General features: G+C 48.8%; 1 protein-coding gene across 1 annotated transcript in view; it reads right to left on the bottom strand.

Annotated features, from left to right (window-relative positions):
- SH3PXD2B (SH3 and PX domains 2B) overlaps window positions 1–12,004 on the bottom strand; it is a 66,755-nt gene that overhangs the window by 24,659 nt on the left and 30,092 nt on the right. Inside the window, exons 4-5 of the mRNA XM_019473775.1 lie at window positions 6,610–6,686; window positions 2,286–2,377 (exon numbers count right to left, since the gene is read on the bottom strand). Coding sequence (XP_019329320.1) covers window positions 2,286–2,377; window positions 6,610–6,686 — 169 coding nt within the window. The remainder of the gene's footprint in view (window positions 1–2,285; window positions 2,378–6,609; window positions 6,687–12,004) is intronic.

The raw sequence follows: 12,004 nt of genomic DNA, 5'->3' as shown, positions 1-12,004 counted from the left end.
CCCGGCCGCAGTGCCGCGAGAGTGGCTGCTTGGCTTGGCACCAAGCACACTGACCAGTCCCTTTTTCCCTCCCTCATTCCCGCCTTTCAGCCACCCAGCATAAAAGGCTGCCTTTTTTTTTTTTTTCCCCCCACTCTGTTCATGGCCTGGCTCCCTTTCAAATTCCCGGAGAAAAGTATTTATCTGCTGGATGAATGATGACATCCGGCCAAACCCCAGACACGCCATCACGTCTGATCCAGCCCAGCCGTCTATCACAGCTCTCATCTCATTATTGGTAAACTGGCAGCCTGCCAGCACTCGGGGCTCGGGAAAGGCCTCCCACCAATCTCTCCAGAGGAGAGAGTCAAGGACTTTTATTAATTAGCATTTTGAATTGTAGCTAATAAATACCTCTCTGGCATTCAGGCTGGGATAGGAAACACAACAGAGATGTCCTTGAGATGCTGTAGCATTTTGCTGCTGGAATCAAATGGACAAGAGTCACCTGCTAAGTCCTTCTGTGTGCTGCAAGCTCACCTCTCCTCCCCGGAGAGGAGCAGGCAGCGGGATGGAGCACAACCCACCACCAGATTCAGTGGTCCATCACCCTCTTGCCCATCCAGCACTGCAATGGCCAAATGCTCACAAACACATGGCGATTTTGCAGTGAGTGCAATTTTGCACCCGGGAGCTGCTCAGCAGTCCCGCAGGACACTGCGGGATGTACCTGAGGATGGACCCCACAACACAAGCACATGCTTGGGATTGGACTTCGGGCTGGCGCCTCCGCTCCCCTTGTCTGTTGGACCCAAACCAGGGAGACAACGAGGGACATGGCACTGATCGCTGCTTGGCCGGACGGCCAGGAGCTACAGCTTCAAACACAGTGGAGCTGCACCGCTCTGGGGCTGACGCTCAGCATCTAAAGGTCTCCACATCTGAATATGCTCCTTGTTCTGGCCACAGCCCCCACCCTGCCTGATTCCTGGCTCAGTCTACAAGACAAAATAAAGGTGAGGAAACTGGGTGCAAGACTGAAGCTGCCCTTCAATCCACCACGTGACAGTTCCTCAGCTACAGGCAGGTTCAATAAGCGACTCCCTTTGCAAAGCAGCTCACCACCCGCTCATGCAGGGCTCCAAGACTCATGCACAGGAAGCCCCCACGTCCCAAAACAGCCCCAGGGGCTATTAACCCCTGTGATAAACCCCCACTCAATGTCCTTGCAAGCTCATCTTTTCCTTGTGTCTCTTGCTTGCCCCCGAGCTGCCGCCTTTGCTGAGGGATGACCGCTGGGGTGGCAGGTTAAGTGGTGAGAAATAGCTGGGCAGGACAGATGAGAGCGCCAGCCGAGAGCAAGCAATTAGTTAATGGGCTCCAGGGCCCTCAAACCAATCTCATCAAGTGACCACAAGCTGCAGGAGGAATGATGACAGGCCAAACAAATAGAGACAGGAGCCAAAGGAGGAAAGCAGGAATGGGAAGAAGGGGGAATTAAGGGAGGGAATGAAAAAAATCAAAAACCCAAGGAGAGTATATAGTCCACAGAAGCATAATACTTAGCTGGAGACCTGAAAGGCTCAGTGTTGCTGCTCAGAGGAGAAAAACAAAATCCCTTTATCTACCTCCACACCCTTCCAATACAGAATGATGTCAAATCAATTTACTGCCTTTCCCCTCACAATTAATCAAGCCTCCCCCATTGCTCAACCTTTTGGTAGAGCTGCGCATCGTGTCACATGCAGCATAAAAAGATAGAGCAGCATAGCAGGAGATGGAGGCGGCTGCTCAGATTTATGCTGCTTGTGATTAGTAAGAGATGGGTGGCTCCTGGCCAAAGTAGCTCATAGTCACAAGACTTATAACCACACAGAGTTGCGTAAGGCACGCGAGATTCCTTGCAAACGTTGCTTGTTTTGCATGGAAAGACTCTGGAGCGTTGTTACGGATGGGGCTCATGGACATGGCTAAAGGAAAGAGCCTTTCAAACAAGGCAGAGGTCGTTAGTAACCATGTGAAATGAGGCTTTTCAGACTGACCATGTTTCTGAAACCAGCATTTGTGAGCAGAAAGTGGCTCAGGAGGAGACCAATACCTCCCCGCTGGAGAAGGCTATGCCAGGAGTCAGCTGAGTGGGCAGCTGCACAGGCCCCATTCCCTCTCCAAGAAAACCTCCAAATCCCAGATCTGTGACTCGCGGGGGGAACCGTTGACGAACGTCAGACTCTTATGGATACCAGCAAGTTCAAGGCAGTTTGTGTTTCATCACCACCCCAACGGCAGCAGCCACTCAACCAACTTACTCTTTGGGGGGCGTCAAGTCGTCAGGTCGTGTCTCAAAGAACTGGAGAACCTCCTCGCACTGCGAGATGTAGGGAGGCAGCTGGATCAGAGCCTGCGGACGAAACAGAGACACCGGTGATGGGAAGCATTAAGACTGAGCAAGGAGTCAAGGGAGGACAGGCCCTCAGAGCACAGGGGACTGGGTCATGGCACTGAGCTCAGCACCCATGTTGTTCCTGGCACACAGGAGCGCAGAGCCAGGCTGGGAAGAGCTACTGCAAACACATGCCAGAGTGGAGCAAGACCCAGACAGCCTCCTGTTACACCCACCACACCACCCCAGCTGCAACTGAATACTAAAGGAGAATAAGCAGAGACTGCCCGGGCCCTGCTTAGCCCAGCTCCAGCCTTTTGGACAGATGTGCCCTCACAGGGTAAGAACCATGGGGATGTCCATCCCAGCATTCAGCCTCCCGGCCACGGCAGGGCTCAGTTTCCCAGACGTGCTGTGGGCATGGAGCCGTCATCCTTGGGAAAAGCTGGGCAGTTTACGTGTGGCAGACTCTTGGTGCCATCAGCCCTGACCAGCACATCCCAAAAATGCTCTGCTGGGCAATAGCAGCTTGGGAAGAGGCAGGGAGAGAAGCAACAGGAGGCAAAAGCGCAGACACCAGCTCATCAGGGCAAGGGCTGGAGGACTGCTGTGTGTGCTGTCGAATGGCAGGAGCTATAAGCTGCCTCTGCTTTTCTCCTTTCCCTTTGAGGAAGCCTGCTGCAAAAAGACAGGCTTCAACAGTGGGACCTGCAGGGTGAGAGTGCATGTCTGTGGGAGCTGGAGGCAGAGTCTGGGACAGCAGTATTTGCCTTGGGCCAGAGCTCTTGTAGGTCCTTTCCAACGTGGGCTGCAGCAAGGGCTGGGCAGGGAAGGTGGGATGGGAAGCTGCCTGGCAGAGAGCCCTGCCCTGCTCTCTGCTTGTGGGAGGGAACGGAGTCACAGATGATGGCGACTGCAAAAAGTAAAAAAAAAACCATGCAATTGAAAAAGGGATGATTTGAAATCAGGGAGCAGTGCTGCAGCCTGACCTGGAGCAGATGTTTAACCAATTTTCTATATAATTCCCCCTCCCCTCCATTTGCTGTCACAGCAGTCTCGTGACAGCAGTGTGGGCAAACTGAACCTCCACTCATTTCTGTATCGGAGACAAAGCCACATCTGCAAAGCCCCAGGGTTACCACACAGATCAGATGTGGCTCCATATTGACCTAATTGCTGGCCCCCAAAAGCCCTTCCAGCCATTCAGCACAGAGTCATTCACTGCCAGCGCAGCAGACAGTCAGACCACTAATCATGGGCCAGCTGCGATCAAGATCATGTGAGAGACAGGAGAGAGAAAACTACTCACTCCATGGCTTTTGGGTCCAGGGAAGAGCTATTCAAAGACCAAGTTTTGCACGGATGCCATTCCCATGTGGGTACCACTCCCCAGTTCTAAGCATCCCATGATCTACACAATTTCCCCCATGCCAGAATCACTCTGATTTTGTGGCCTGGAGAAGGCTCCATGTCCTCCGATAGCAGGGGATGATCACAGAAAACACACTGCGCTGGAAGGATGAAAGGCAAGATCCACAGCTCATTTCTCAGGACATCTTGAAGGAAGCCCACCTAGAGCTGACTCAGCTGGCACAGCAGTGGCTGAGTCAAGCAGGCCACCCTGCAGCCTAGCTGGCCATGGTCTACAGCAGCTATGGCCACCAAATCAAAACCAGTGGCACAAATAGCATGACATCTGTCCCACCTCTGGCTCTGCCACCCAAAGGAGTGAACTGGGGAGGGCCTTCAGAACACAGCTTCAGCCCATGGTGTTGGAGCCACAGCAAGTCACCTTACCCACCCTGCTGCCTGCAAGCCTGAGGAGAAAGGTCATTTACCATAGACAGACAAGCCTTATTGCATTGAAACCCATTTTCCAGGGAGTGAGAAAGGATTGTTCTCTAGCAGCAATTATTTTTTTAGTGGTCCACCCAGTCTCGTTGGGGTAGAGCATCACAGCATCGCAACTCCTTCATCAACCCTCCAACTAACACTTTCTCAAAATCCCTTAGACAGGAGGAAGGCAGTTCCCACACCAGGGGAAAGACCAACAGATGTAGAACACAAAGAGAATAAACTGGAGAAATGGGAAGAAATTTCAGGCCTCCGCTCCCGCTCCTCGTCATTCCTATGGTCGTTTGAAGTCTCATTTGGTGACTGGTTGCTCTTACCAGCTGCTCTGATTCTTTTGCTGCTTTTCTTGCACCTTACCTTAAATTGCCACGTTTTTCAGTACAGCGGGACCTGGAACAGAGCCCTTCAGCAAGAGCACTGCCTTGTGAAAGCAGTGGTTCTCTCCCTTGCTCCTCTCGCCTACTTCCACCCCAAATCTCACCTACCTTCTTTCCAGGGCTCTCCCAGAGAATGAAGACACCCTACTTCTCTCGCAGGAGATGGCAAGAAAGTAAAAACTTTCCTACACAGTTTTCTGTGGGAACTTGTTCACAACATATTCACCCAACCCTCAATTCTCACTCAGCAGGGCCAAGCTGGAGGAGATATTTTGTATTTCTGTTCTGCACCACCACCCTCCCAGCACGTGCAACGTCCACCTCCAATGATAAACAGGACAGTAAGAGTGTGCTGGGACCGTGCGGCTGCAATGTGCAGCACGACGTGCCCAGGAGGGACGTCTCCCTGCTCCCACTGACTCCTTGCTCATTCCACGTCTCTGCAGCCTTCGGCCCCACACCCGCCTTCAGCTCGGCAGCTTTACGGTTAAGTAGCAGCAACTGGAAGGCCAGGCACAGTGTGCATGTTATTACTTGGTAATGCATTAACGGGAGGAGGAGAGAGCGTCTCTCTAAGTGGGTCATATAACATCAGCCATTATGTTCCCGTTGTTAAGTCAAATGGATTCATTATATTTTATGCCAGTAATGGCATCATTCTGAAAGAGACAGCTGCAGCATCTTATCACTTAGGGACTTTTTCTTCCCAAAAATTAAATTTACGGTTGTGTGTGTCTGTATATAGCTGGCACATTTTAGTGACTCAGAAGACAAGGGGCTGATCATGCCTGGCTGGAGCCAAGCAGTTACTTGCACCATCAGCTTCCCCCACGCTGTATGGAGCACACAGGTCCAAGCACACCTTGCACTACATCTCCATCACTCCACTCTCATCTGCAATCCTGGCCTGCAGTGGTTTTCACCCGCAGCCCCACTGCAGAGCTGTCAAGATGCATTTACTAATTCACCTTTATCCTTGTACTTGTTATTCCAGCCATGACATCCCTTCCACAGATATGGCTGAGTCCCAAAACCCGCAGTCTCTCCCACCATGCAAAGTCCTAGGCCACAGTCACTGCTACGCCTCCCGCACCTAAGGAATGCGATGGATATTTCACCATTTCCCCATCTTCTCCCTTGGGTTTTGCGGTTTTTGTACATGTTTTCAGCAGCATTTAGACTGGATTTTGGAGGTACTGGTCCTACCTCCAGATCATTTCATGGCTGCTGCAAGTACTAGTGCACTTCTTCGACATAATGAGATGTGGCATACTTTATTTATGTGAAAATAATTTTTTGTGGACTCTAGTATTTTGGTGTTCCCCCCCCCGCCCCCAAAAATGCCCTAACATCACAATTTGCTTTATACTTAAGTACAGTCTTATATTCTTCAAGGGTATGGAGCAAATCGTCTCACCTTATCTCTGTTGGCTTCCAATAATTTTCTGCAGGTACAAGTCATCTTACCCATGTGCAAATAACTGTTTTACGTAACCAGTAACAGGAGTTTACATCCCAGTTTGGGACCATCCCACCAAGAAAGTGCTGTCTTCTACATAAAACAGCAGGTCTGTTCCTAATAAATGGGAAAGGAAAGGCTCCCTGAGGAACCGAGTCCTTCAAGCCTAGTCCTGCACACAACCATTTCACTCCAAACTGCCTACCAGACAGGACACGGCCAGGCAGCCAGGTCCTTTCCAGCCCATCTGGAAAGCTGGTTCTGGTTTGAAGCTTGAGAAAGGAGAAGATAAAGGGAAAGCACAGCAGCAGGGTGCAAGCTGGTGTGGAGCTGGGCCACCCAGCACCCTGCAAGCCCAGGCCTCGAAGACCTCAGCATTAATCACGTGGAATGAAAAGAGAATCAGTGGGTGGGTTTCCATCACAGAAAGGGTTTGATAGTGGGGGATAGCCCACACTCCCTGTTCTCGCAGTACTGGCACACCATTATATACTATTAAACAGGATCAAGCCTGATCAAGGTGGCTTCATCTTTGGTCGATGCTAGAAACCTCCCCTTACCTTGCAGTATTCATCGATAGGTATCAGGCGCTTGACCGCAACATCACGGATGTGACTCCGGCGGAAGAGGATCTTCCCTGAAACAGGAGAGATGGAGAGAGACGAGCAGGTCAGCACAATGCCCAGGAACGCTCCTTTTGAATCACTCTGTCAGGACCTATTCCATGCGCATCCTCTTCTTACCAAAAGCACTGTACCTAAAAAAAAAAAAAAGCCCATTCCCTCCGATAGATTAAATATCTTAACAAAATAAAGCACATTTAAAGTGGCAAGCATGTTCAAGGAGACAGAAGAGGAAACAATTACCAGCAAACTGCATCCCCATCTTCTCTCACCAATGTGGTGATGACGGAGGAGCAGCCCCTATCAAAGCATGTGCCTGATACCTTACAGTCTGCTGGCATGCAAGTCCTGGGTGTACAAGTCCACTGGCAAATGCCAGCGCTCGTCAGAGAAGCGGACGTCCCTGCGACTGCCGGTGCCGGTGGGACCCTTGTTGCAGGCTCCAGGCTTGCTCAGGGCATCCAGGTCTAGGGTGGGCAGAAGCCAAGCCAGAGGGTTTCTCTCTGTGCAGCTCCTGTGTCGAACTGGTCCTTGAAGACACAGTGTCGGGACTGCAGCTCTGAGTCAGACCTATAGGATTTTCCTTCCTGTCTGGGGTTTATTTGTGTTCTCCATTAATGGGATCCTCTTGCCACTCCATTTCCTCCCCTCTGGCTTGTGGTACAGGCCTCTATCCTTTGAAGTCTAATGAGTCCTAAATGCTTCAAGCTGCTTTCACAGAGAACAGCTTCTCTGGCATTTAGCAAGAGAAAAGCCATTAGCAGACAGTGAAACAGATACACGTAGAGACTCGGTGATCAAAAGGACTGGTACGTGGTAGGATTTCAGACCTGCACTTCCCCAAGCACCAGGAACTGGCACTGCTTTGCAATACAGTCACCTGGAAAATTGTGGTTTGTGGGGGTGGGATGGGTGGTAATGAAGTTCCCTCAAGTTCCTCCTGACGTCTCCCATACCACAGGAAAGTCTCATCTCTTTTTGTCCCTACTTGGGTTTCCAATCACACCACCAAACCCAGGGAGAGCAACTGATGTGTTTGTCCATGCAATCCCTTCACTTATCAGAGAGGTCACCATAAGGCAACCCAGAAGCCAAACTCCCCTCACAACCAAATACCAACACACCCTCTTTGCAAGCAACATGAGAACAGGGAAAAGCACTCCGGAGAGTCACACAGCCCTTCGCTGCACCATGGCTGGCTTCAGCCCCTAGAGAGAGCCTTTGCAGGAGCCGCGGCATTGCTGGAACCAGAGGCTGGATGCTACCAAGCTACCCGAGAACAGGACGTGTTAAAATGGCCACACGCTTATCACAATTTTAAAACCAGGGCTGGGTCACGCCCCCGCTTCTCCCTGACTTGTCCAGGATCTGGAACATGCATGACTTGTGCAGCCCGCCAATGCATTTTTTAAGCAGAGATGAACTAAGCCAACCCAACTTCAGCTTGCAAGGAGCATGAATCAGAACTTTATGGAGGAGCCAAATCTCCTGCTAGGCTCAGTTAATGCAGAATGCCTTCGAAACTAGCCTGTCCAAGGGAGCACACAGCAATCACCCTCAGCACTAGGTCTATACTTGCCCTCCAGTGAAATGCAAAGGGTCAGGCCAGCTCATACCAGAAGGATTGCTCCTCATTTATGTCCTGCTGACAGCGAGGGGCTGAGACATTCATGGTGGGAAACGCTCTGCTCTGAAATGCATTCCTTCTTGCAGCCTGCCAGAGCCAAGTCTGGCAGTCTTTATGATACAGTGAGAAAAAAATACCCCTCTATTCAATCCGTCTTTTAGATTTTGAGGGTGAATAGCCTGGGAACACAGAAGTTGTCTGGAAAGACTGGGAGGGAAAGGGAGCGGCAACCAGGTCGGAGCTCCTTTCCTTGCCTATAGCGATTATTTTCCATCAGACAAGCAAATGATAAACAGTTTTCCCTTCTCACCAGCAATCATGGTGTATTTGTTGCATCGGTTTCTATTTGAATGATGACTTTTAAAAAGATGAATGCATCACAATAATTTTGTTGGCAATTGTAAGGAATAGCTGTTTTGGTTTTATGTCTGCCAAAATGAAATCACTGATGGGTGGGTACATTATAAATGTCTGAAATAATAAGCTCTGGGTGTGGGAATATTTAAATGTTTAACAAACAGAGACTAGTGAATAATAATAATAAAAAGAATATAGTTTTGGTGAATAAATACATCACAACAACTGAAGTGATCTTAAATTAGCCCAGGCACAGAGCATATGAACCAGCAGGAAATCCAGCTCCTCTCTTGATTTGCTCTTGATCTAGTATTTTTCAACAAGGAAGTTTATTTTCTAACAAAAAGCTGCTTTTTAATCAAAATGCCTAATTAATATAATTGTAGACCCTTCAGCACTGCCAAATACAGCTATATAAATCCTTGACTTGAAAGGCAAGAGAGAGCAGGAAACTACTTCCCTCCTGGAAGGGAAAGATGGGCAACTTGCTGGGTCAATGAGATGCAACATTTTCCTGGGCACATTTTCCTTAGACCGTATCTGCAAAATGGGAATAACAGTGCTGCCCACTGGGGCTTTTCACGTGGCCAAAGACCATATAATGCAAGAGAAACACATGACATTATTCATCTCATATCCGCACCCGTCAGTGCTGTAGCTCCAGGGGACACAGTGAAGGCAATGGTGCCCATCACCCACACCTCGTTCTAAGCATTTTCTGCTTTATTTTTTTTTTTTGGCTGCCTCCAGGAGCTTGTAATGACTCTCAGCCTGGTACCAAGTTACTGCCCTGCTAATTGTCCAGGTGGACTCTCTTCCTCCTGCCTACAGCAGATACTCCTTCATGCTGAAGGGGAGGAGAGGGCTCAGGATTAGCTCCTCTAGATCCAAAAGGAAACACATGGCAAAGAAATGGGCAGATGGGCCAAGGCAAGAGGGGAGTTAAGTCTGATGACTGCGTTGGAGAATTGCTGTCCTGGCCTCTTCCAATGAGCAGCCTGACACACAGGTACTGTGCGGAGAAGGGCTTGGTTGCTGGCCCAGCTTTGGCACAGTGTAACCTAGCTCCAGGCAAAGGCAAGCCATGCAGAACAGTGAGGAGAAACGTCTCCACAGAAAGATGCCAGCAAAAAAGAGGGGAAGGTCTTTGGGGTTTGATTTTCCATGGTGAAGTTTCCCAGTTGCCTGAACTGTTCACTCAGTAAATCTGCAGCGTGAGAGATGCAGAGCAACAGCGAAGGGGGAGCAATCTCAGCTGCCTTCATGGTATCTAGCAGGAGGAAGGACAGGATCCAGCAGTTCGGATCCTTGACTCCTGGATGCCTGCAAACTCAGCAAAATTTGCTCCAATATGAGAAAAATAACTACCACCTCTACCTTTTGTTTAAGAACATCCTTTGGCAAGACTCACTTTACTCCTAACATCCTCATAGCAGTGCTCCTGCCCTCAGCCTCAATGTCAGCATGAGAAATACAAAGGGGAAAACATGTGAAGGAGGGCAATTCTGCACATCTCGCTGATTAGTGGGGTTTTCCATCGGCTGGTAAGGTCAGTGCTGCTGCAGGCTCCACTTCACCAGCTTCTCACTCTTGCCACAACTCAAGCACTCAGAAATTATTAGATTTTCTTATTTACATACATAATGTTATGCATGAGCAATCAGAACAATGAGTCTCCCTCCCTGCTAGCACAAGAAAGTCACTGCACAAGGAAGTGCAGTAAAATACACTGTCCTTTATACACACAAACAAAGCTATGAATAGACTGAACATTTATCACCTGGGAATGTGTCAAGTAAGTTGATTTTGGAAAAAGAAGACATAGATAAGGCATCACTATGGAGTGGCTGCCCTGGCAAGTCTCCCTGTGCAAGAAGTACCCAGACTCCAGGACACGCTGCCTGCTTTTTCTGGATCTTGAAAACCTGTTAATACCTACAGGGAAAAAGTGGTGCCTCCGAGGAGGACAACAGCTCTGAAGACACTTTGTGTACAAGTTACAATTTAGAAAGTGTTCTTTCTTCAGTAGAATATACAACACTTTATTCCAGTGAATATATTTATTATACATTACATTACTATAACTGTAGATGCACCAAAGCATTGCACGTGCTTTGCTTGCTATACATTTGTTACCCCCCTTTCCCAGCAGAAGTAGGTGTTTTGCATGTATCTGCTCTTTAAGGGTAACCTGGCAGTATTATTATTATTCTCCATCAGCATTTTGACTAGAGAAATCTGACCAACGCAACCCATCCTTTAAAGATAGAGAGAATAAAACCAAAAGGGAGAGAGCTGAAATATATGCAACTCCTTAAAAATCAAATTTAGAAAGTGTTCTTTCTTCAGTAGAATATACAACACTTTATTCCAGTGAATATATTTATTATACATTACATTACTATAACTGTAGATGCACCAAAGCATTGCACGTGCTTTGCTTGCTATACATTTGTTACCCCCCTTTCCCAGCAGAAGTAGGTGTTTTGCATGTATCTGCTCTTTAAGGGTAACCTGGCAGTATTATTATTATTCTCCATCAGCATTTTGACTAGAGAAATCTGACCAACGCAACCCATTCTTTAAAGATAGAGGGAATAAAACCAAAAGGGAGAGAGCTGAAATATATGCAACTCCTTAAAAATCAAAGCAAATGGAGTCTCTCTGCACTGATCTTCAGTGCAAAAGTAGGAGGATGTTCCCTTTTTACATCTCTCCGGCTATACCTGATACCACGTTTCATACACTTATTGGCTGGTTACAGCTGCTGGGGGGAATTAAGCAATGCAGAATGGTTTTTTATTTGTAGGGTTGCTTTGGAGTAACAAGGATTAGTTTCATATAGAAAAAAACAAGCTACCATAAATATTTATATCAACTGGACATCAGAGTCAAAATCAAATTTCACCTCCCAAAATAATAAAAGTATCCAGCTTTTTATGCAGTGCTTTCCAGAAATCCCCAGGTGCTTTATACACAACACGAAAGCAGCTGGGGCAGGTGGAGGACCTCTGCCGCAGCAATGTCCAGGAGAAGACCCCAGTCATCCCCTGTCCCCACGAACACCTCAGGAAAGGGGCAGGGCACAAGCGGCAGCCCCCAGCAGAGGATCCACCACAGGGAGGAAATCCCAATAAGCGATGCTAATTCTTGCCCTGCTGCTCTTCCCCAGGCCCCCCCAGCCCCACGAAGGAGAAGCGCCGTGCCCTTCCCGTGCCATACATGGTGCTGAGCTGCAGCCTGGGCTGCGGCCAAAGCCAGCTGTGCTCTTCGGAGACTGCTTCCAAGCAATTGAGGCTTTTACCTACCCAAAGAGAAGACAAATTCAAGAGTAACAAAGCAGCAGAA

This window comes from Aptenodytes forsteri, unplaced genomic scaffold (genome assembly GCF_000699145.1).
Source record: "Aptenodytes forsteri isolate BGI_AS27 unplaced genomic scaffold, ASM69914v1 Scaffold54, whole genome shotgun sequence".
In the NCBI taxonomy this organism is placed as follows: domain Eukaryota; kingdom Metazoa; phylum Chordata; class Aves; order Sphenisciformes; family Spheniscidae; genus Aptenodytes; species Aptenodytes forsteri.
The sequence above is the reverse complement of the archived record's forward strand: the minus strand, read 5'-3'. Positions and strand labels throughout refer to the sequence as shown.